At 53.4% G+C, this 23,199-nt stretch overlaps 8 protein-coding genes across 8 annotated transcripts; 5 read left to right on the top strand and 3 right to left on the bottom strand.

The window, feature by feature from the left end:
- Positions 1 to 280: 280 nt before the first annotated feature.
- On the top strand, positions 281 to 1,243 carry BKA58DRAFT_410597 (uncharacterized protein; the record flags this gene model as incomplete). Its single annotated transcript, XM_046172235.1, has 2 exons — positions 281 to 611; positions 681 to 1,243. 2 exons carry the CDS (start codon positions 281 to 283, stop codon positions 1,241 to 1,243), a joined length of 894 nt encoding a protein of 297 aa, XP_046026116.1.
- Positions 1,244 to 1,396: 153 nt separating this feature from the next.
- On the bottom strand, positions 1,397 to 1,989 carry BKA58DRAFT_400755 (Cdc25 family phosphatase-like protein Ibp1; the record flags this gene model as incomplete). Its single annotated transcript, XM_046171611.1, has 2 exons — positions 1,397 to 1,813; positions 1,882 to 1,989. 2 exons carry the CDS (start codon positions 1,987 to 1,989, stop codon positions 1,397 to 1,399), a joined length of 525 nt encoding a protein of 174 aa, XP_046026115.1.
- A 321-nt stretch (positions 1,990 to 2,310) lies between these two features.
- Positions 2,311 to 4,974, bottom strand: BKA58DRAFT_358748 (thioredoxin-like protein). The gene is made up of 3 exons (XM_046168719.1): positions 4,594 to 4,974; positions 2,944 to 4,546; positions 2,311 to 2,896 (listed from the first exon to the last, which is right to left on the bottom strand). The coding sequence occupies exons 1-3, from the start codon at positions 4,794 to 4,796 to the stop codon at positions 2,549 to 2,551; spliced, it is 2,154 nt and encodes a 717-aa protein (XP_046026114.1). The 5' UTR covers positions 4,797 to 4,974; the 3' UTR covers positions 2,311 to 2,548.
- Positions 4,975 to 4,985: 11 nt separating this feature from the next.
- On the top strand, positions 4,986 to 6,033 carry BKA58DRAFT_382187 (ETC complex I subunit conserved region-domain-containing protein). The gene is made up of 3 exons (XM_046170079.1): positions 4,986 to 5,663; positions 5,717 to 5,821; positions 5,871 to 6,033. The coding sequence occupies exons 1-3, from the start codon at positions 4,999 to 5,001 to the stop codon at positions 5,953 to 5,955; spliced, it is 855 nt and encodes a 284-aa protein (XP_046026113.1). The 5' UTR covers positions 4,986 to 4,998; the 3' UTR covers positions 5,956 to 6,033.
- BKA58DRAFT_382186 (uncharacterized protein) lies at positions 6,034 to 6,606 on the bottom strand. The gene has a single exon (XM_046170078.1). The coding sequence runs from the start codon at positions 6,513 to 6,515 to the stop codon at positions 6,081 to 6,083; it is 435 nt and encodes a 144-aa protein (XP_046026112.1). The 5' UTR covers positions 6,516 to 6,606; the 3' UTR covers positions 6,034 to 6,080.
- Positions 6,607 to 10,638: 4,032 nt separating this feature from the next.
- BKA58DRAFT_147769 (fungal-specific transcription factor domain-containing protein) lies at positions 10,639 to 13,970 on the top strand. The gene is made up of 4 exons (XM_046164719.1): positions 10,639 to 11,400; positions 11,449 to 12,182; positions 12,235 to 13,285; positions 13,337 to 13,970. Exons 1-4 carry the CDS (start codon positions 10,794 to 10,796, stop codon positions 13,837 to 13,839), a joined length of 2,895 nt encoding a protein of 964 aa, XP_046026111.1. The 5' UTR covers positions 10,639 to 10,793; the 3' UTR covers positions 13,840 to 13,970.
- A 2,024-nt stretch (positions 13,971 to 15,994) lies between these two features.
- Positions 15,995 to 16,335, top strand: BKA58DRAFT_438633 (uncharacterized protein; the record flags this gene model as incomplete). The annotated part of the gene is made up of 2 exons (XM_046173605.1): positions 15,995 to 16,191; positions 16,248 to 16,335. The coding sequence occupies 2 exons, from the start codon at positions 15,995 to 15,997 to the stop codon at positions 16,333 to 16,335; spliced, it is 285 nt and encodes a 94-aa protein (XP_046026110.1).
- A 5,960-nt stretch (positions 16,336 to 22,295) lies between these two features.
- Positions 22,296 to 23,145, top strand: BKA58DRAFT_147699 (uncharacterized protein). The gene is made up of 2 exons (XM_046164717.1): positions 22,296 to 22,419; positions 22,492 to 23,145. Exon 2 carries the CDS (start codon positions 22,515 to 22,517, stop codon positions 22,944 to 22,946), a length of 432 nt encoding a protein of 143 aa, XP_046026109.1. The 5' UTR covers positions 22,296 to 22,419; positions 22,492 to 22,514; the 3' UTR covers positions 22,947 to 23,145.
- Positions 23,146 to 23,199: the final 54 nt, after the last annotated feature.

Here is a 23,199-nt window from a genome sequence, read left to right as displayed (position 1 = left end):
ACATCAAAACTTCGGCCTTGCATTACCGAGACCGGCCCACCTCATTCCGTCGCCATCTCGCGTCGAGGCAACTTGTCATTCTTACCCCACCGGCATACCGCATCTGGCATTTCCGATCCCCGCATCCCGCAATCCAGATTCCAGCTTTGCACGTCCTCTGCAGCGTCACGGCGTCTGTTTAACCCCTCATTCAACCGAACCGCCGACCCAACGCCCCCTGCCTTTGCCAACCACTGTCGCGAATCGTATATAACACGTTGTCTCTTCCCGGCCACCGAAAATGGCCCCTCCCAAGCGCGCTTTGTTCTCTTTAAACCTCGACACCGACGCCGACCACGTGTACCAGAAAGTCGAAGACCACAGCAAAGACGGAACAGACAGAGTCAAAGTCATTGAAAGCAAAGGACCGACACACGGACATACTGATCTGAGTTACGTGACAAAACCGTTTGAGAAGACTGTTAATCGCGCGGTCAACGAGGTTATTGAAGGAAGCGGACGGAAAGTACACTCCGCAGAAGGTCACGTATCGTATTCGACAAACAGAACGGAACGACGCGGCGGCGGAGCAAGAAATCAGGACGACGAAGAAGAAGAACGCGATCGAGGCCGTTTGAACGTTGTTAGCAAGACGAAGAGAAGGAACATCGAGAAGAAGTACGATACTTCTGAACTTTGAGAACTTCCCTACACACACGCAACGCGTACTACATCTGCACCCATCATGTCATCAGACCAGCAACCCCTCCGCATAGCCATTGGCTGCGACGACGCGGGCGTCTCGTATAAGAAAGCCATCATCAAAGACCTCGAAGCCGACTCGCGTATCGCCTCGGTGACCGACGTTGGCGTCCCCGAAAACAGCGACAAGACCGCGTACCCACACATCGCCGTCGACGCCGCCAAGCTCGTTGCAGAAGGGAAAGCAGACCGCGCTGTTCTCATCTGCGGTACTGGTCTCGGTGTCGCCATCTCTGCGAACAAGGTGCCTGGTATTAGGGCTGTAACGGCACATGACTCCTTCTCGGTGGAGCGCGCCATCTTGTCGAATGACGCACAGGTGCTGTGTATGGGCGAGAGGGTTGTTGGCATTGAACTTGCGAGGCGGTTGGTGAAGGAGTGGGTGGGATACCGGTTTGACAAGGGCAGTGCGAGTGCGAAGAAGGTCCAGGCTATCATGGATTATGAGAAGCAGAACTATGCGGGTTTGGTCAAGGATCAAGCCGACGCGAAGGGTTGTTAGTGTGTTTTTGCGATAATTCATTCTTCGTTACTGAACATTATTTTTGATACCATGCTCGCTATTCTTATCTTCTCATGAATGGGGGAAATAACACATAGATCTGATACATGAACTCACCGTAAGTTCTCTCAGGCAATAGCGTCCATCCGCCCTCTAATGATCTGGTGTTCCGAACTCCCAAATATCCTTCTCATACCCCTCCGTCAGATCTTTATCCTGTCCATACTTCTCCTGCCACATCGTAAAGCCTCCCTGAAGCACATAGACCTTTTGTTTCTTGACCTGTGTCCCACTAGGTACTTTCTCCCCGTCCTCCTTATCCACAGCTCCACTTTGTTCCTCAACCTCGCCCTTCGACTCCACCTTCGATGCCGGATCTAACCTCTCCTTCTCCCTCAGATATCTCAACGCGGCACTAGGCCCACGTTGCTGCGATAACGCGCAATGGAAGATGACGACTTCCTTGTCTTGTAGTGTGCGGATTAGCTCGGGGGTCTTGTAATCGAGTTGCGATGAGGGGACCCATGTTGAGCCTTTGATGTGACCGCCGACGTGATCGCTGTCTCGTACCTAGATTGGGGGCACGTGGTCAGTCTTGTGTATATCAGGGAAAGGTTCATGTGGGGGAGTTTTCTTACGTCGATGATTGCAGTGTTTTCAGGCAGCGACTTGCCGGAGGATTTGAAGTCGCTGGCGAGAGACTCGCGAGTCACGAATTCGAGATCTGACAGCGATATCGTTGACATTGTGCGGGCGGAAGTGCGAGTTAATCGGCAGAATAGAAATGTTCGTGCTTGACTCGCAGCAGAATGCTGATGTGACGATCTCGTTGCGCGGAGGAACTTGAGGGAATGCAGCTTGAAAGTTGTAGAGGAGCGGACGATTGTCTTTGATTTAGAGCTTTTCATAAGGGGGCGGTACGTGTACCCGGGTTAAAGAGCGTAGAATGCGTGGAAGTGAGTTGGAGGGGTAACGCGTGGGGAGCTACGTCGCGTAGACACGTGTGTTCTCCAACCAATGGCCAGCTGCAAGTGACATCCTTGGATATGATGGCATACGCTCTAGGCCTCCAGGCGGCTTTACCGCAGCACGTCAAAAACTTGGAAATGTCGTGATATCGTCTGGGCGTATGCAGGCGCACACTTTGACCATTGCAGTACAAAATATGTTGATAACAACAGTTTGTATTAATACAAGACGCGAGATGAGTAACCGTTATCGCTCTCAGAACCAACCGTGACTATGATACATGCCAAAAACAACGCCAAACCACCCAAAAGTCATCCTGTGGTCTTATCTCAGAGCTTAATCGTGCTTTGCGCCTCCAAAGTTGCCGTTACCCATGCCGCCCAGTAAGCCATCTTTCTCTCCCAGCTGGAAGTACGCGCCGGTATTTCCAAATCTTCTCTTCCGCCTACTGTTGCCGAATAGTGTTGCGGCAGTGAAGAAGCCGACAAACATGCCGAGCGAGATGAAGGGATGGTTGTTAATAAAGTGACGAGTGGAGAGGTACATGCCAGTAATGCGACCAGTGGTAGATTTGGCGGGAATCTTGGGCGGGTTCGATGTAACCATCTTGATGGTTTCAAGGATTGCGGCGCGCGATAGACGGATGGGTTCGCCAGATACGGTGCTATCCCAGTAGCGACGGTTCTACATGTGTTAGCAAGGTAAGTGTGAAGCGAAACTGAGTAACTTACATCTTCATCGTTGATGATGACGCTCTCGCCGTCCTTGACATCGACACCGTATGTGGTCCGGATCCAGCGTTCCCAGAAGATACCGTCAACCCATGCGAATGCGACTTGAGTGCGCTTGATATCATCCATGTTGATTCGGATGGATTTCGCATCTCTGAGTGCTCGCTGGTTGTCCTTGTCCTCGGCTTCTTCAATGCGCAATTGCTTCGCGTCGCGAAGCTCCTGACGCTCAAGCTGGAAGGCAGTGTCCTGCTTGTCAATCCACTCAAGCGCCGCGCTCTTCAACTCACGCTTAGAGAGGATGAACTCGTCGGAACGGTCGCGGTTAAGTATACCCAGAACAACGAACTTGCCATCCATGATCTCGCGGGCATTGGTAGATGTCATCTCGGGGACGATGGGCAACCAAACGGACTTCATCCAGGTGAGGACCTTCTTGACGTCACGCATCTCAAATGGTGTCCTAGGTGGGTAGTACGTAGGCTTTCCATCTCTTGATACCATCAACCTTGGCCAGGTGGAAATCTTGAAGCGATCAAAGAGCTCCTTGTCGTTGGTCTTGACCAACTTTGCGCGTCCTACAAGGCTGAGAGGAAGTCGCTCGAGCGCCTGAAAGTCCTCCGAGGTGGTTGCGTGATCGTAGAAGTAAGTGAAGATGACTTCTTCCGTCTCCTCCATCTTCTTAAACTCTTCAGCGTTTACATCAGGCACGCCAGAACCGATCGCCGAGGCCTTCTCCGCGTAGTCAAGCAAATCGCCAAGTCCACGGAGACCTCCGTACTCAATGCGCTCGCCACCTTGGAAGAAGAGCATAGTCGGGTATCCTCGAACACGGGCCTCCTTGCACAGCTTTCGCTCCACGTCGCAGTCAACCTCGCCGATGTTGAGCTTTCCCTTCATCTGGCGCGCAAGGTTCGCCCACGTCGGCGCAAGAGCTTGGCAGTGGTGGCACCATGGCGCGTAGAACTTGACGAACCAGGGATCGCGTGTGTTTGTAACAAGCTTCTCGAACGTTTCGGCGGTAAGGTGTTCGACGATGCCGGATGGGTTCGCGTTCGAGGTGGGCTCAACCTTTGCAGGCGCAGCCTTGGTCGTTTGCGAAGCAGAAGGTGTGGCGCCGGCGGCTAGGTTGGTGGCTGGGCTCGCAGCCTTCTTGTCTTGAGCTTCTGCCTTCTTCTCTTCCTTGACAGCCTGCTCCGTTTCCGGGCCAGTTTCTACCGATGTTGCGCCAACTTTGGGAAGCTTGGGACCACCTTCCTTGCGTGTACCCGGTCGGAGAGTCTCCAAAAGTCGCTCTACCCAGGAACTCATGCCCTTCATGTCCTTGGAGCCTGTCTCTCTTTCCGTCTCTTTGCCGTCCTGGAAATAGATCATGGTCGGATAGCTCTGGATGTTGTGCTTTTTGCAGACATCGGCGTATGCGACGCAGTCGACCTTGGCAAACTTGAAGTCATAGTATCGGGTGAAAGAGTTCAGGGAGTCGCCTTCAGGCTCGTCTTTTGAGAGAAAGGGTTTCGAGGTGTAGTAGAATTCGTAGATGGTCTGGTAGGTGGGCTTAAAGTGCATGCAATGGCTGCAGTAGGGCGAGAAGAACTCTACTATCCTGCAGAATGTCAGTATGCTGTGAAAGATCTACAGATGCCTCCATACCAGTTGCCTTTGCTGATCTCGGTGTCTATGGTGGCGGGCCCAAGTTCTATCATGGGTGGCACTGTCTCGCCGTTGAATATTGTGTCTGGCGTCTTGTCGTCCCAGTCATCCTTCTTGGCGGTCGCCTGGGCACTCGACGTATCGGCCGCAAGTGTGGAAGCAAACGTCGCCAGCGACAGGAGGGAATATAATATAGAGCGCATCGCGGCGATGGCTGAGGGGTGGGCTGTTCGTGTGAGGCAGCGGTGCGCTCACGAGGAAGCCAGGAGGTTGTTGCGTATCGAGGGCGCGATTAGTAGGGATTGTAGAAACTACAGCAAGCCTGTGTATCACGCAGGCGTGGCGGAGGGGACGTCGCGCGTGAATGAGGGTAATCGTGTCTCCAGGGCGCATTGTCCCTGAGCCATGGGACGCTTACTAGCCAGGGATCGCCGCTCCGGCTGCATATCGCTTGGCGGGCGCATCTTCGTCCTGACGGCATCACCACTGAAGCACCAATTGCGCCCCCGCCCCACCTCGCACACTCCCGCCAACATGAGGGCAGCTGCACGTCTCCTCGCCAGCGTCAAGCCCGGCCAGTTCCTCGAGGCCGGCACGCCGACAGGTCTCACAGGCCTGCTCACCCACCCGTCGCCGCGCTCCACCCTCCTCTACCACTACCACTCCACCCTCGACAAGCTCAAGAAGATTCCCGAATCCTCCGTATACCGCCAATCGACCGAGGCCCTCACTAAGCACCGTCTTGCCGTCATCGAGCAGGCTACACCGGCGGGATGGGACGAGTGGCAGCAAAAGGTCGCGCAGCAAGTTAGCGAGGACCCGACAAGATATCAGGCCATCGACACATCAGGCGGACAGACCATTGTACTCCCAACCCAGCACGAGGTGGATGAGCGGTCAAAGGCTGCTGAGTGGGACGGTGAGGCCGTGGAGACCTTCCCCGAGGGCATTCGGTCGTCGAAAGAGCGCTTGCCCCATGCCAGGAAGATGAAGGGCGATGTCAACTACACGCCCGAGCGGGCAGTCGCCGACGTCAAGTTCGACCCTGAACCGCAATACACCGCCGAAGCGTATGTCATACACGAGCAGTAATCAACAATGCATTCGTAGCTGACTTGTACAGTATCTCGGAACTTGAGAGCAGAATTGGCGCAGGATTGATTGAAGAAGTCATCCAGGTCGCCGAGGGCGAACACAAGCTTGTAGACGTCATGGTCGAGGCCAAGGTGTAAGCAGACTTCTTCCTGAGTATTCATACCACAGCTAATCGGCCACAGTTGGGAGCCACTCGAGGAGCCGGCGCCAGAAGGCCAATGGTCTTACTTCGAGCGTATGACACACACAAAGACCCAGAAGCCATAGAGCCACGTGTTTCGACCGACAACATAGATAGTAGAAGAAGAAACATCACATTTTGTAGTTGAAGTTACAACAGCCTTTTACCCGATACGTGTACATGTGTTTCCGCCCGTGACCCATGCTTTCAGTCAAGCCCCGTTTCCCTCCCCATCCGCTTTCTCCTGCAAAGCCTCTGTCCTCAACTGGTTTCGCTTCACCAAAATCCTCAACGTGTTCTGCTTCTCGATGTCCGCCATCTGCTCCCAATTTGCGATGCGTGACAGTGTGCCATCCTTATTTACTACCAGAGGGCCTAGATGATCCAGCTTGACCGCTTGCCCACCGACGTTGATCTGCGTGGTACCTTCTTCAGCCGTGGGTGCCGGAAGAGGTAGTGGGGTCTTGTTGGATTCTTGCGATGTCTGGTCCTGAGGATCCTGTAGAGTGGACGGATTTGCTGAGTTGGTGGAGTCTGACATCGCGCGTACTTGTAGGTGGGGAACGTGGATGCAGTAGTTTTGTGGACGGCGGAACGCAGTTGTATGGGCACGTAAGGCTTGTGCTATAGCTCTTGTTGTTCTCATGGGTGGTTTTGATCTTCAGGAGCCGAAGTTGAAGATGCGTTTATTAGTACTGCCGGTGGATGCTGCGATGTTTGGAGAAGCTACATTCGTCAATTCTAGAAAGCTCTAAACATTGAAAAATAATCACGTATTGCACACATCACTGGACGTCACATGCAAACACCATGAGAATAGAATATGAACTATCGAACATCCTAACACTCCCATTGAAACATGATCGCAACCTCCGAAGTGCCAGATCGCCGTTGTCTGGTTTTTCATGTATTTCGCATGCCTGGGCAGGAAGAACTCTGCAACGCACTTTTGCGGAGCGGTTCAACACAACGTTTGCTGATCGTAGTAGCCGGCTCACTTCTACAGCTGCGGGAAACAATGAAATAAACTTCATGTCGCGCACTGCAGCATAGCCAATTGGTGGCATCTTGCTAAAGACAGCTACACTGGGTGAGCCAGCTCGCCAACTTCATCAACACACACACAAAACTTGTGACATTAGATTTGACATAATCGGATCGATGGCACAAATTATCCAGAATTCTTGAGTGCTACATCCGAGCAAGATGCAGACCACTACTGCGTCTACGTATGCTTAAGCCGAGTTGTCGCATTCTACCTACTTGGGTAGGTACTAGGGCAAGCGCAATCAAGCATGTACGTCTCCGCAATTGTTCCCAGTTTTTCGATATCAGATATGCCCAGATCCATATGTATCACTGTACCTCAACCTTACATCTCTTTTCTGATCAAATGTTGATTATCGTGTGCACCAAAGGTGGTACCTAGGTATCGTGGTGCTCCACAGCAAGGCAGGCAATGCTTCTGGCACACGGGGGCTTGCAACGTGATCACCAGGAATTTCTCCTACCACGCCCACAGTCCGCAGCGCCTCAAAACATGGTTCTGAGAGCCATGTTTCACAAATTGCTCCTGCACGGTAATGATGAGGGAAAGAGATGGGATCAGTATATCGCCACCGGAGTCGCGCCTGCCAAACCCGCCATGTCTGCAAATACAGCATCGCTATAGCGCCAGCAGACATACCGCGATGATTACAATGCTGTTTCAGCGGGAAGCCTCGCCTTGGTGCGGACCTACCTGCGCCTTGCTCCTGGCTTCGCATCGAGTCATATGCGCGTCGAAGCCAAGCGCAGCTACGCGTCGGAACTGCACTTCCGCCTACGCAAAGTCGGCGGACAGTCCCAAGTTCGTCCGGTCAAGGACCCTGGTTCCATGACTTGGATGATACGCTATCTTGACGTCGGAAGCCTGTCCCAGCGCCTCACCGGTGTTTCTCTCGGCGGCGTGACCTCACAAGACAGGAGGTTGAAACTCATCGAGTGCATGATGGTCAAGCCACGGCGGGTCAGAGCCTGCTGCACGACATAGACATCCCGCCTGTATGTCGCTGGTCTTGCCGTCTTGGGAATCACTGCAGCGCGTCAAGCGGACAGCCCACTTTGATGCCCACCTTCGGGTATCATCCACACCCAGATTCGGGAGCGCAACCGCAAGTGGGACTGGAGCTTATTCCAACTTCCATGATGCAGAGCGTGTGGGCAGAGCGAGCATTCCAGGAGCATTGCGCGTACGGGGAGCGCAGATGCGGCCATCTAGCACGCCTAGTGGTGCCGTCGAAACCCTGAAAGCGATTGAGCGCACGGTGTCGCATCGGATGGCATGGCGCAAGCTGCAAGAGTTGCTGGCATGCCGGGAGTTTGATACATAAGAGCGATGTGGGATAGCGCACAACACGTGGGGGGTTGGCTCATCTGCATCTAACGGCACTCTGGCAAGCCACGACGCCCGTCCAAGCTCAACTACAAAGCATCGCGCCATCGGTCTCTGTGACAGCATGCCGCTTGCCGAGGAAAATTTCTCTTCCATCACCTTGCACTCTAAAGCCTCGGCAAATTCTTCCGCAAAAGGTTGCGTTGTACTTTGCCAAGCATGCAACGTCAAGATCGGATGCTCTCAAGCGACGGTCACGGCAAGACTTTGTGCACACAATCTCTTGACAAGACATTGCGCGTTCGAAGAGAGACAGATAGATGCAGGATATGCACGGCAGCACAAGAGGGGACTAGGGCAAAGGGTGCGGAAGTTATGAAGGAGTTGAGCTGGCAGGCATTGGATGCGTGTCACTTTTGGTGCTGTAATCGAGTCAGCAGCAGCACGCGGTATGCCGCATTGAGCGTCCTTCACCGTCAGCTTCGAGGCCGAGCGGCATCGTGATAAAAGACGCTAGCGGCGTCCCAAGTCGCGATACGTAAGCTGAGTGGACGAGAAGCATTCAACAATATTCGCCTTGGGCGATCGCGGCCAACAAGACGTCGCGCATTGCTGTCGTCTCTGGAGCTGCAGCATGTGTTGTTTCGATTTGAATGCCCGGCGCCTCGACCTTCCAGCGCATCGATTGCGAAGAGCTGTTTCAAGACGTGAGGTTTCATTCGAGGGTCGCACAGCCGAAGGATCTGGCGAGCCGAAGATTTGGCGGACGCCGTTGCAATCTGCCGTCAAGGGATCCCAGCTGCGCGCTAGCTGCTTGCGGGTAGCCATACGTCACGCTCACGAAACTTTTCACCTCAGGCTCGGCGGCTGCCAACGGCCACCACTGGCCCAGCGCTCCCGCCAGCGGCGGCACAGCGCGAGCTGAGAGACGTCGAGCAGAGGGTTGCGACCGCGAGAAATGGTGGCAGAGCTGCGCAGAAACATTCATGGGGCTTGGAGCTCACTGGGCGCGCCTGGTTTCATGGACGGATATAACACCCCGGCAAGCCACAGCCGCCAACACGACGTGAAGCTCGGCCTTTGTCGGGTCGATGCTCGGATGAGTTGCTTGCTCGCGCTCGCTGGCCTTACCGATCCGGTGGCTCTGACAAGTCACGCAGACTAAAGCGCGCCGACAGTACGTACGAGCAACTGGGAGGTACCATGGGAATGGGGGTTCTGGAAAGTGAGCCCGCCAAAGACGGTGCGGGCGATGGTGGAATGAGGCTCTTGCCCTTATCGATTGCCGTGCTGTGGCGTGGTTGAAACTCCTGGGCCATGGTAATGGACGAGGTCGGGGGACATACGGGAGGGCTATGATACGCCTCGATACACGCATCCAGGTTCGGAGGTGGGCACGACTCAATGGCCCCGGCCAGCGCGTAGACTAGGAATCTAAGGCATCTGTGCATGTGCATGCAATTGGGTCCTGGCCCGTTAGCCCACGAACGGCTGTCGTCATTGGTAATAGTTTTTTCCAACGGGCGGCGCATACGCGCTCCAATGCAGTGCACACAATACGAACATCTCATGTATGCGAAAAGTCATCAGTCTCGGTCATCACGTGTCGCGCCCCGAGTCCTAGTGCCTAGTGCCTAGGCGTAGTCGGGGTCTCGAGATGGTCCTGCATCTCTCCCACTGTCCTCACCTACTATTCCCGCCCTAAGTCTGTAACGTCGCTGCACAGGCACCCCGACGCGCTTGCCGCGACAAGACCTTGTTCAGAAATCTCTTGCGCGTCCGACGCCTCCCCTGCCTCCTCACAGTATCTGCCACCCACATTATTCTTGACAAGCCATATCTGCTCGCTATCAACGTCCGGCAAGCTCCGGCATTCAGCAGCGCGGAAACAGGAATTACGTGGTGCGGAAGACGGGCACTTCTCGCAGCAGAACTCGCATATTTTTTTCGCCGACCGCTATCTCTACCCCGAGCCACCTCCTCCCCTCCCCCAAAGCTCCCCAACAGCCTTCACTCCTGTCGTGGGTCTACCGTACCTGTCTCGTGCTTACAGCTCTCCACTTGGTCTATCCGCAATCAATCGGCTGAGGCTGAAGGGTGTGTGGGCCGCCGATCTGCAGCAGGTCCCTTGTCCCTTCGCGTGAATTGCCGCGCGAGCCAGGCAAACCACCGCCGCAACTTTCTTGCTAGTCCAGCTACGAGAAACCCATCGCCGCCGGTAAACTCTTCCATTCCACATCGTCGCCCCTCTTACCCATCACCTCGACGTCTCACCCACTGCGGGCTCCCCAATTCCACCTCACCCGTGGAGTACCCGCCGACGCGTATCGACTGGCCATCTCAGTCCCCCACAGGGCTCCACCTGTAAAGCTTCTTCGTGGCCCATCGTTCCTCCATCCCGACGTCCGTCCAACGGCCCTCCTGGTGTGCTTAGCCAGCCTTGCACACGTTACTCCGCCCTAAGCTCCGTCGAATGGTCCCTTCACGACTAACAATTGGTCGCGCCTTACCCATCACCTCACTCACCCCCGACCCACCAATAACTTCACTATGGATTCCACAGACCGCTTCCGTCAGCCTGGCCTCAATAGCTACCCATCAATAGGCCAGCAGCAGTACAATGGCAACACCAACCAGCTGCCCACCCTACCGCCTCTACAGAGCGCCGGCCAGTACGCGCCAATGTACAGCCACAACAGCAACCCTCACACGCCCCAGCCGCCACACACGCCTGTGACCTCGGCCGCCAATGGTAGTTCTACCATGCCTCCGTTGCAGCACCCGCCGCTGCGACCCCTCCAGCCCACGCCGACTTCGTACCTGCCCATGTCGTCGGCCTATTCGCAGGCGCCTATGCTGTCCACAGCATCTGCGCATACCAACGGCCACCAGCTCGGCGGCCCTCCTGGTATGGGACTGGGGCACACGTCCATGTACGCCCACCCTCCCGTACTCCCCAACCAGGAGCCTGAACCAGTTCATGTCGTCGGTCAGCAAGGTCGCCGTGGAGTTTTGCCCACGCACCCCGGCAGGCCTGCGCCCGCTGCAGGCAAGACTCCCACCACCGCCACCAAGAACGCCGAGGGCAAGTACGAGTGTCCTCACTGCAACAAGACGTACCTGCACCTGAAGCATCTCAAGCGTCATCTGTTGCGCCGTAAGTTTAGCCTCCACATAACCGCGCCCCACTTCTAACGTTACACAGACACCGGCGAGCGGCCCTACCAATGTCATCTCTGCAAGGACACTTTCAGCAGAAGCGACATCCTGAAGCGTCACTTCCAAAAGTGCTCAATACGAAGGGGTAACCCAACCGGCGCGAACCACCTCCAGCACGCGCAACAACATTTGCAGAAGAACAGGCAGCCCAGCGGCGCGGACCAGAACTCGTACCTAAACCACATTGGCGCGAACTCCATGTCTTACGCAGATGCTGGTGGCTACACCATGGGCTTGCCCCAGATGCCGGCGATGGGCGGCAATGGCTTCAACGACAGCCTACCTTCGCTTGCCAACCATCACCAGTCTATGTCGGCGCGCACATCTCGCTCCAACAGCCTGATGCGCCCCAGCAGTGGAGTAGAGGACAGCGCGCATCGTAGGAGCATGTCGGCCATGGACTTCGCGAACAACAGGATGAACTTCAACGACTACCGGCCCGATGGTCTCGCCAATGGCTACTCGCAACAGCAGCAGCAACAGCAGACCCAGCCCGCTGCCAACGGATCCGACCCCAACTCCCATTACAACAACTATGACCACGCCTCTACCAATGGTTCGATGGCGCAGAATGGCATGACCGTCAAAAGTGAGGCCGCCGACCCAGCTTCGTACGGAGGAGCATCGACCCTGCCCAACGTGGACGGCATGACCAACGGCCAGGATGGCTCACTGTGGCGGAACGGATCGTTCAACGGCGATATGAATAATTCCAGTACGGCAGGTGGCCCAACCTTTCAAAAATCGGCCCAGTTCTGACCGGAACTTTTAGACCTCAGATGATACACCACATGATACTTTGTTTGGACTATACTCGCATGCTCCCAGTTTGGCCGACTCTTCCCCGATGCTTGACAACTGGTTTATTGGCCAATCCACGTCTGATCCTCTGCACAACCTGGCACAATCGCTTTTCAACTTTTGCTTTCCGAATGTGTCTTTGCTTTCAAATCAACAATCAGACGAAGCGTACACTCACGAAAGGCTGAAGACTATCTTGACTGGAAACAACGTAAAGGATTTCCTACACCAATACAGACACTATCAATCACACTGGCCTTTGATACACGTTGCAACATTTGATCCGTTTTCCGCCAACCCTGGGCTTGTTCTGGCTATGTGCTGTGTTGGCGCCGTGTATTCTGACCGAATGCGCCCTTCGGATGTCCGATGGCTGATGGATCGTGTGCGAGAAAGCATGCTGAAATCTAGTCATGTTCACGAACTGGCGCAGGCGCACCAGATGGCTGATTTGAACCATCAGCTGACTGCGACTACCGAGGAGATACAAGCACTAGTCCTTCTTCACTCTCAGTTCCTATGGCACGGGTCCCAGCAACAACGTCAGCAAGTGCGAGATGAGGTGCGGACAGTGGTCAACATCACTCGTTGTGCGGCACTATTTCAACCTCTTCCCCAGGATAATTTGAACGCGAGTGCGTTGCACCAACCCGGACCAGTGACGGGTGCAGAGGTGGACTTATGGAACTGGAACTCTTGGATCGAGAACGAAAAGCGAACTCGATTGGCGGCATATATCTATCTTATCGATGCCTCTTCCACCATATTCTTCAACACACCGCCCAGATTCGACGCCAAGAGCATCACAGTCCCTCTGCCGGCCGATGATGCAGCCTGGGAAGCGAAGACTTCTGAAGAATGCGCCAGTGCTTTGGGTCTGAGAGGATCATCAGCGCAGATGAGTAATGAATCGGGAAGCAGACGCGCAAAACAATTGGCCTTGTGCGAGGCGTTATGTGTACTCAACGGAGCCTGTCCAGGTAAATTTCCTGAGCGGGCTACTAATGTCTTTGGAAAATTTAGTAAGTTTTCTCTATCTGCTGCTGACAATAACCCTCTAACGTCGTCTCCAGTTCTCATTCATGCGATTCATGCTCAAATCTACAACATCCAGCATCAGCTGCTTCAGCGAGTGTCTTCGAGCGGTACAAGCACACCCCGATCGCAAGGCGATAGTCCTGCCACACCACCAAATGGCGTCAATGAGCAAATTCAAAATAAGCTCCGCTCGACGGTCGGGGCGCTTTCGCTATGGAAAGCGTGCTGGGACAAGGACCTTGCTATCCAGTTCACACAGAACCAGCGTCGGCGTGGATTCTGCCGAGACGGCATCCACTTTTACTTCCTAGCCCAAGCGTTCTTGCGGCAGTCTCGACCAGACGACTGGGCCGCACCTGCCGATGTTCGGTGCCGACATGTGTTCAATCTCCTGAAACAGATCAGACATTACGTTGCATCAGACTCCGCACAGAAAGGCATCGAGATCGGCTCCATGGTTGCCATTGCCGACGACTACGCCATCGCCGACTTGACGCTAAACATGAAACGTCTTTTCACGCCTCTCGACGAAATTTGAGCGCCACCGCCTTTGCTCATTCCTGCTCGATTGCCAGAAACGATCATCAAGCATTGTCAGCATCAATCCAAACTCCATACACATGCGACAGTACAGCTCCACAACAAAGTATCATCAGTATATCATCGAGATCTATATCACTCTACCATCGAAACCATTAGACTCATTAAAATTTCAGCAAACTCGCCCAGCACGAGTCGAACTCAGCTGGGCTATGCATTCTTATCGGAGTTCCCGGAGCCAGCCTTGCGGCCAACCGGCATGCAAGGCGTCACGAATCACACACGGCGGTATTCACGATTTCTTTTCCCATCATCAAAAAAAGCATTAGACACATCACCTCACCAATCGCATCTGCCAGGGGCAACGGACCAGTCATCAACTACGCACGGCGGCAGTACAAAGCAGAATTTCCATGGGATCATCGGCTGAACTTCCTCCGGGGAGTGCAACGCAGATTAGACTGTGCGGGTTATGTTTTGCTTCAGTGTATATGTTTACTTGTTTTTTGAACCACACTCGGTTCACTGCGTCATTCACTGCATTTCAAGGTGTTATCATTCTACGGAGAAGCATAGATTAGAAAACAGGGTGTGTATGTGTACCCGAAGCTGCCTGTAGGCAAAAAAGTCGTCAATGAAATACGTTTGCTCCAGACTGGGTCGTGCCGTACACGTGCATTTGGTGTAAAGGAAAAGTGGGTTGGTTTCAACCTGGCATGCTGACTTAGTTAGGTATCCACCGAACTACCCTCGCTCCTGCTGCCTGTCTGTCAGCGTGGCGTGGGTCGGCCCTTCCTGCACGCGTGCCTCGGGATGTACTCCGCAGCAAACTAGGGAGTGCATACGCTATACTGACATTACCCGGTTAGAACTTGGTACAATGGGACCTGAGGAGACCCTTTTCCAACGTTCACGTGCCGCCCATCAACTCTTCTCATCTTACTCCCGGCGTGCGACTCCAGCGACGCGCGCAACGAGAGGAGGCTTATGACTTTGTCACGTGCGGCAATTAGAAAGCTTCATAATCTAACTACGAGCAGCCCATAGCGTATGCGCAGTGAAGCGGCGGCACGCAGGCCTACTTCCTCCTCCTGCACCTTGTCGGCGGCATACAGTGTCAATGTCGCCGAATCAGAAGTCAAGCTGGGAAGTTCATTGGGACATCTGGACTGGTACAGAACCCGACGAAAGTTAACTCCTCCTTGGCAAGAGCTCTCGTTCACTCGTCACGCTGTCGAGGAACAGCTAGAAAGACTTGCCTTATCCATGCCGAGAGGAGCTCGGTACGTGCGTACTTGTCGAACAGCCTACCTACAAGCTTGCACAAACTCTTTTGTCTGTTGCATGTACACGATTTATTTGTTGTAGATCTGCAGGCGTTTGTCATTGGGAGAACACAGCTGTCCAATTGGAAGTGCATGATAAGAGTCACGTGGACTTGCGCCTATCGGTTATCCAGCCTCGTGCCTTCTCAGGACAGTTTCCATTCTGCGACACATTCTTTACGCCGACTTCTTCATAGTAGCACAGAAGCTCAGAAAACCTCAGAGAGTCGTCCGAATCCACCGACACCACCACACAGTTCAGACGATTCAGATTTCGCTCTCTTTCATCACGCGCCTGTTATCACTATTCGTCCCTGTATCCCCTTGGCTATGGCCCTCCCTCCCGCGGCGGAAGAGTGCGGTATTTCTGTCGATGAGCGTATCCGGCCCGGAGAGTGTTCCACCTTCTGCTGGCGATGTGTGAACATGCGTTCGAAGATGGAGAGATGTCTGGTTCATGAGGAAGCAGCTCGACTTGCAGTGAACGAGTTCTCAGATCAGACCCATGAGCCAGCAAGGTACGAAGATATTGATTATTTTAAGCTTGAGGGTAGCGCCGAAGAATTGAGAGCCTCGTCTTGCGGGATTTGTCGATTGTTGCCAGAGAAGCGTTGTCCTGGCGCCCAAGAGATGTCAACATATGGTATTGTCCTATGTGTGGGTGCAATATAGAGATACATCGCTGCAGGAAAGCTCGGGTTTGCCAGATGACTTACCTGCAACGATAGAGGACAGTATCACGGCGACTCGGCTTCTTGACTACCAGTACCTTTGGGTAGACCAATACAACAGCAAGAACCCAGGGATAAGTATGTGCAGATTCTACAAATGGGCCTCATATACGCTTCCGCTCAAATCACGCTTGTTGGAGCCGCAGGCGAAGATTGCACGTACGGTTCACCCGGTGTAGGACGAGAACGCAACTTCACTGAAATATCCACGAAACTTGGCTCTACTATTTGGACACTTGAGTTGGTCTCAGCCGCTTCTCGTATCAGACGCTCCAAATGGTCTACTCGTGCATGGTGAGTAACACGCCAGAGTGCTAAAAGATAAATCTCAAAGTTTGACGCCACTTCAGGACCCTGCAAGAAGGTTATCTCACTGGAAGAGGCTTATGTTTCACTGATTACGAGATTTTGTTCGTTTGTAAGAAGTCTGCAGAATAGGAATTCAGCCCAACAGGCGACGCTCCGTACCTTCGCGACCATGAATACACCTTTCCCGCGGCTCGAGAAAAGACGGCTTTTTCATTAAGTCACGGAATGAGCTTACGAGAACAGTTCTCAGTTCGCAATCTCAGCTTTCAGTCCGACGCTTTGAACGCCGTGGTGGGTATTTGAAATCCCTTCGTACGGAGGCTTACCCAGGAGGCAGTATCTGGGGTGTACCATTCGGAGACAGATCATCGTTTGTGCCTTTACTGGTACAGACCACGACATATCACCAGGCGGCATAACGCCAAGCGAAATGGGTTCGCGAGCTGGTCTCCACTTGGTTGGCAAGGCAGATAAATCTTCTGCAGAATTCAGCATCGTGTATCGGCGGCGAGAATATGGGCTCTTTGGGAACAGTGCCATCGTCAGTACAACGCTGAAGAAGCTACGGAAGTATCACAAGAAGTCTTCCTAACCGCATATATCGTTCGATTATTCGTAGTATACGATAGCGGAGCCTGCGTCGTTCTGCCCGTCCCAAACGACACGCAATCGTGGATTTACTGGGATACACCTGAGGAAGAAAATGAGAACTTGAAGTCGGTACTATGTGCGGTCACATTCATCAGGGAGCGTGACGTGTTATCTAACGACACGGTGTTCAATTTCATCATTCTCTGGGCGCGTGGAGAACGGTACGAGCGGAGAGGTTCCTCGCAACTAAAAGTAGACTGTTCCGGAAGAACACCAGAGAAATGGTTCGAAGATCGAGCCAAGCAAACCATCGTACTGATATAAATGAAATAACGATTGCGGATTCGCCAGCAGATCTAGAGGGCTCAATCATCCTCTTTTACGTATAGGTCGTCGCCGTGGTATTGACCAGATCTTTCGTGCTATCAGGTACAATACAGCGCGAGCATTTCGCGGATGAAGACTGGCCTTCGCATTTAAGCCTGCTAAACTTCTTATACCTTGTTAGACTCGCAATATGTTTCGGTAGGCATAGATATAGAACGTCGAAGCGCAGAGACTAAGACAGGCAAGATAAGCCTAGAACCAAAGTATATACATTTGGACGTGCTCCTCAACAAAGTAAATATATTATAGTATTGAATTGTCGAGACCGCGCAAGGATAGAAAATGTTTTTTTTTTTTTTTGAATCCGATAAGTCAGTAATAGACAGAGCGGAATGGCGAAAAGTTAGATGAAAACCTCGAGGATGAAGTGATGTGTATACGATCGATCTGGTTTCACATGGGTGTTTGAGCTCACCCTACATCATTCGGAGATCTCTATAGCGGGCAAAAGAAGACTGTGTCGATCACAGAATTAAGGGATGGAATTCACATGCATTGTTCACTTGATCTTGAGATATTTATGGAGTTCTGGATATATTATAAGCGTTGGTTGCTAGGCAACGACAAGCGTTTTACTCCGGAAGAGCAGCGTGAGACCGGCTCCATAGCGTATGTTCAACATGGTACAGTAACAGCTCCACGATACTACTAGATTGCCGAGAGTACTCGACCGTTGGAACAGTGCTTCATATCGAATGCGAAGATGCACAAACTCTCGTGAAGAAGAAAGCGTGCTCAACCCCTTCTCACACTTCAGCGCGATCTCGTGACCCTATCCCAAAGCAGATCGAGGAGCAACGCAACCCTTCGCCCATTCCTATCAAAATCGCAGGGGCGACACGGAGACCCCGAATCTAAGGCCCCACGTACCCTTTCCCTGGACCAGCGCATGACTGCGGCAGCCGTTTGTCGATCGGTAACTCAACGACACTATACTTGCTGCAGCAGTATTCATCGGTATGATGTGTTCTTTTCGGGGCTTGCATCGAGCAGAGTGGCTGGGGCGCTTGATATGACTATCTTTGTATATTCTTCCTCCCGATCCTGCATGCATGTCGTGGAAGCAGCGCCAGTGGTGCATGTCACGACAGCCACTAGTTGGTTTTAGACTCAACACTGATCTCAGGAGCTGGCCGCCTCCCCACCCATCCTTTCCCTTGGGACGAGAGGAAAAGCAGCAAGAATCATCCGATCAGCACACCTCGAAGCTTCCATGGTACGAGAAACAGGATTTTTGCGGTCATGCTATAGGATACTTCACCCGTGACTGCGTGCCTGAGGATGTGCCGAGAACATGTGTCCACCCATAATTTTAAGGATGGGAATCTTGGCCGATCCAGTAATGCTGCGGGTTGAGTATCCGAGTACTAGTCCCGCTGGGCATGATTGTCGTGGAAGCCGTCATTAGATCGGACACGAATATATGTATGACGAGATCCTGCGTATGCTCTTGGTGGATGATATGACAGCAACTGCGAAGCCGAACGACGGAACTGGTTACACGATGAAGCTGATATTCTCAGGACTGATTTGAAGAAGCTGCCACTACGAAGAAGTTGAGGGTTCATGAACAGGCGTCCAAAGCCAATTGCCCATATACACCAACCTTCCTCACTAACCTCAGCATGTCAATAGACAGTTCATTGGTCGCTTTGACGGAAAAGTAACTCGCAGCGCGCTGATGATCAGATCATGCAGCTCATCGACGTCAGCCCGGGATACTAAAATTGCTTCCGAGCCACATCTCCAGTCGCTGTCCTGTTGCTCTTTGTCCTGGCGATGCAATATCGAAGGCTAACCAACTGAACGTGGCAAAAGATTACGACGACTTGCTTCATGGGCATGCCCGATGCCAGCTGTCGTGACCAGCTGACACAAGTCACAGAAAGCATGCAGTATCCAGGGGCAGAAACTCATCCAGTTCAGGCTCGATTGCTGTTAGCAACAATCACTGGACGCCAGAGTCATCCAACGACATCTTCGTGATTTGAGCACTGGCCAAGAGCCACAATAGCCGCATCGGAGATATATGAAGATTGGCACACTGCTAGAGACAAAATCAGGAGCTCGTTCGAAGCGGGACTGGCGCCGTGGAATCAATACGGCATTCAAATGTCGCGCGACTGTGGCGTTGTTGACTATCCGTCTCCGGATCATGGTTAACAGAATTTTGACATTTCAATGGACAGACGGCGTATCTTGTGATGATGCTCGTGTTGTGTCCCCGCCAAAGAGACGCCTCGGGCTTAGACATGGAATCACAAAGTCGTCCGTGGCTAGCCTTTCCGCACAACAAACGGCATTGACCGGTAGCATCCTGATGCGGTAAAATAGAAGCCATACCCGTCCACAGCCGTGTCGTTTGCTTCCACTGCATCTGCACAGACCAATCGTTCGTGGATTGTCCGTGGTCTCATTAGAATTCGGCAGTTTCTTCGTACGAGTCGATCTCGGAGACTGACCGAAATTGTTGCTCAAAGGCTGTGTGCATACCGTGCACATGCATGCGAGACGAGTGTGGCTACTTTGTGCTGGATTGTCGATCATGGAGCTGAGTTTCGTTGATGAAATCTTCGACGCGAGATTTGGGCGGCTGCACGTCAGGGTCGGAGAATGACACGCGCTTGCCTGGCGTGCGCACTGGCCCAAAGGGCTGAGTCCAACGCAGACCAAGGGAACCACAGCCAGTTGACGGCCATATCTCTGTCAAAGAACTCGAGCATAGATAGCAAGGCTAACCACATATTGTGTATGCGCCGATTGGTAGGCCGCTATTTCGTTGTTGTGGTAGGAGTTCGCGCGGATGCCATCGGCCGCGCCATACAACGCCAACAGCTCGCTACCAGTGCGTGCACGTGCTCGAAGAGGCAAGTCGAATGTCAAAAGAATTTCAACCACTGATTGAAAAGATCCCATCAGCATCGGTCTACTAATGAAATCAGAGAGTTTACCAACCGTCGTGTTCGCTGCAGTTAATGTTCACTGCCGCGCAACCGCCATTGGAGACATTGCTCTAGAAGACATGGGTTTACTGCTCATCGCTTCCCGGAGCGTTCCTGTGTGAATCAGAGTTTCGTTGGCGCAAATTCGTGCAGCTTCAACAGTTCCACTGGATTCGTTGTGCGAGTCTTTTGAGGGCAGACTATGAACCGCTCGCACACATGTGCTAATTGCCGTTCATTACGTGAACGCCCGTTATAGTCTCATATGTTCAGGGACAGGCTGTATGAGCATGGGGACTACCGAGAGCTTGCTGAAACCGTGCCAGCTCATCCTGACTTCCTTTGAGCATGAAATCGATGATCCTGCATGCGCAAGAATGGCAGTGAAATGTACGCAAGCTTGCAGTAGCGTCATTGGTATAACCCAGAGAAAGACGGTCAGTACTTGAACTTTATCGGTAGCTTACATCGTACACATCCTTGATGAATCAGAACCACTCTCAGCGCGATCGGCACGATTCCAGTGGGACGCAGGGTTCGCCCGATAGCCGGGAAGCTGGAATAGGGAGACTACTCCGATCGAAATGGTCTGCGCGTAACTTGGATAACCGGTAAAGAAGTGTGAGGACAGAAAGCCTCTTCAACGTTGACGGCCCGTACCGCAAGGTGCAGACGATTCTATTCTCAAGTGCTGGGTCACATCAATGCTTCTTCGACGATCAGCTGATCAGGACACCCGAAATAAGCAGTCCTTGTGCAACATATCATACGCAATAGTCGGCAGACAGCTGTTGCAACAGCCTGACGATCATGCAGCTTCAGTCCACTTCGAGTCGACTGAGACAGCACAGAAGGGTCTGCAACGATCCTTGATCTTCCCGATAGTACATTTGAGGCGGCTGCGGGTCGCCATGATTTTATCGATTACGAGGACTGCTTGACAGCCGACCATCGCCGTCACGGGGGGTGCGGGAGGCTGCAGCCCACTGTGCCTCAACAGCAGACGCCCTGCAGAACAGTCGAGTGCTTTGTAACCTCAAGATTGGATGCACCGCCGTATCAAGCGGCGATCCTCTGGGTTTGTTCAGCCACCATCTACATCTACACTTCAACGGCTGTTGTGCATGGGTGTAGTGAGATGTCATGGCCGGTGCCGAAAGCACCCGGGGCTACGCGCGCAAAATGTGGTAGGACGAGTAGAATGTAAGCGGAAAGCCTTGTCCAGCAATTTGCATTAGAGACGCGTCAGATGATAGTCCTGGCGAAGAAGTTGGGGGAGTGCACCCGCAGTCTCATCTTAGCCCTGCAGCAAGCCTGGTGGCCTGCTTTGTTCGCTAGTAGAGGCTGATGGCGTGGCAGCGATTGGATCAGCGTGGCAGTCAAGCATCCATTGAGAGGTAAGTGATGTATTGCGAAGAGACGAAGGCTCGTGATGCGTCAGCCCTAGGCGCTCCGTGGTCGACGGCAACGTGCGAGACACATGGAGACAGCGAGTTCCGGGACTGGCATGTCACCATGCTCGTGTGAACGATCGCTGAGGCCAACAAGAAACTCACGACGATGACGATATCGGTGCAGTGTTGGGTGCGCGATGTCGTGATGGCAGGGACTTTGGGCGAGTGCCAACTTCATGGAGGAAGTGGCCAAGACACGCTAGAGCTCAAAGTAGAAAGGCGAGGTCACAAGCGGAGGAGGAATACCCGGGAGAAGCTGCACGTCACCGGGCGCTCCTTCCCAATCCCTTGCCACGCCCATTCCCTCCTTCTTCCGTGGGCCATCTATCACGTACCGCCTCACCTTCCATCTGCACGAGGGAGGCACCGCGGGCCTGTTGCTTCTCGCTTTCCTCACTGTTCGTCCCCTAACCTGAGACCCTGGACTCGAAATGCCGTTCGCCGCGCCCATATCGTCGCTTGACAGCAGCCGCCGAGCAAAGGCTGGCTGTGCCCTCTTTCGAAGCGTTGCGCATCTACCACTGTGTCGGGTCGCAGTATGCATGGGGCAGATGAAAGCCCGGATCATGGCGCTGATAGTGCTCTAACCCAAACCTCGAGGCGATGCAACATCTGCGCATCACTCGCTGGCAGTGGCGCCTGTATGTGGATGCTTTCCCTCATCCACCTCAGTCACGTCAAACCGCTCCCCCGCGAGGCCAAGTAGTGCCGTCACTTTCGTCTCTGTGACAGGTAACGGCTTCGAGCCCAACCCTCTTGTCCTCTAGTTCCCTCTCTCACTGTCCATCTGCGGGACGACCTGTCGTCTGCCAACGGTTGTCGGCCCGCGGCGCTGCTAGGTACGCCTGATCTTGGCCCGTTCGCCATCTGCCGCTGACTGGACGCCGCCCGTGACTGATAGTCTAATCTAGCACAGACGTAGCAAGAGCAAACCATGATCGTCTGTTCGCTTCAAGGGTTATTCCGGGCGGCTGATCGAGATGAAACATCGACGACCCGCCAGTCTGGTCACTTAGCTGCCGTGTCGAGTCGGCCCCCATTTCGAGAGTGGTGTTGTGGTCAATGTTCCTGCGTTGCTGCACGGGACTGTGATGTCTTTGCCGGGCGAGCCAATCGATGTGTGGCATGGGGGTGGGCCCTGGCCCCGCGAGGCAGCAAAAGCCCATTCTCCCGTGCAAGGAATGCGAAGCTCAGCGACTATTCGAGAGACGTAATCCTGGGCACCAAGGCAAATCGCTTCTCCCTGACATCGGAGATATATAGACTCCCTATTTGGGAAAGGCTCGCCGCTGCAGCTTGCCAATGCTACCGTGGTGCTAGAAAATGGCCAGGTCTGAGCGATACGGATCATATGCATTGGGGCTGAATCTTGATCCAGCATGCTAAGCATTCTTCGAAACTATTCTCACTTGGTAGGCATTTCTCCTTTGAGCCAACAAGTCCGTCACCACCCTAGTCCGTCTCTACCCTGTATCGAGCTGTAGCGCTTCCTCTGTCAACTGTACTTCAACCATCCACTTTCTGCAAGCGCACTCCCATTCGACAGCCGCTCGTATCCTTGAGCCCTCCCACCTCTTCCATTGCTTGCCGTTAGTCCCTTCCCTGGACCCACTATTCCC

The sequence above is a fragment of the Alternaria rosae genome (genome assembly GCF_020736505.1).
Source record: "Alternaria rosae strain MPI-PUGE-AT-0040 chromosome Unknown BKA58scaffold_4, whole genome shotgun sequence".
Taxonomy (NCBI): domain Eukaryota; kingdom Fungi; phylum Ascomycota; class Dothideomycetes; order Pleosporales; family Pleosporaceae; genus Alternaria; species Alternaria rosae.
The sequence above is the reverse complement of the archived record's forward strand: the minus strand, read 5'-3'. Positions and strand labels throughout refer to the sequence as shown.

Bases quoted from the DNA above. Each gene is read 5' to 3' on its own strand.
- BKA58DRAFT_382187 (XM_046170079.1), top strand. From the start codon at position 4,999: ATGGGACGCTTACTAGCCAGGGATCGCCGCTCCGGCTGCATATCGCTT. The intron at 5,664-5,716 runs GTATGTCATACA...TGACTTGTACAG, and splicing joins CCGCAATACACCGCCGAAGC to TATCTCGGAACTTGAGAGCA. The intron at 5,822-5,870 runs GTAAGCAGACTT...AATCGGCCACAG, and splicing joins GTCATGGTCGAGGCCAAGGT to TTGGGAGCCACTCGAGGAGC.
- BKA58DRAFT_358748 (XM_046168719.1), bottom strand. From the start codon at position 4,796: ATGCGCTCTATATTATATTCCCTCCTGTCGCTGGCGACGTTTGCTTCC. The intron at 4,547-4,593 runs GTATGGAGGCAT...GACATTCTGCAG, and splicing joins GAGATCAGCAAAGGCAACTG to GATAGTAGAGTTCTTCTCGC. The intron at 2,897-2,943 runs GTAAGTTACTCA...TAACACATGTAG, and splicing joins TCATCATCAACGATGAAGAT to AACCGTCGCTACTGGGATAG.
- BKA58DRAFT_147769 (XM_046164719.1), top strand. From the start codon at position 10,794: ATGGATTCCACAGACCGCTTCCGTCAGCCTGGCCTCAATAGCTACCCA. The intron at 11,401-11,448 runs GTAAGTTTAGCC...AACGTTACACAG, and splicing joins CAAGCGTCATCTGTTGCGCC to ACACCGGCGAGCGGCCCTAC. The intron at 13,286-13,336 runs GTAAGTTTTCTC...CGTCGTCTCCAG, and splicing joins TAATGTCTTTGGAAAATTTA to TTCTCATTCATGCGATTCAT.
- BKA58DRAFT_382186 (XM_046170078.1), bottom strand. From the start codon at position 6,515: ATGAGAACAACAAGAGCTATAGCACAAGCCTTACGTGCCCATACAACT.
- BKA58DRAFT_147699 (XM_046164717.1), top strand. From the start codon at position 22,515: ATGATCGTCTGTTCGCTTCAAGGGTTATTCCGGGCGGCTGATCGAGAT.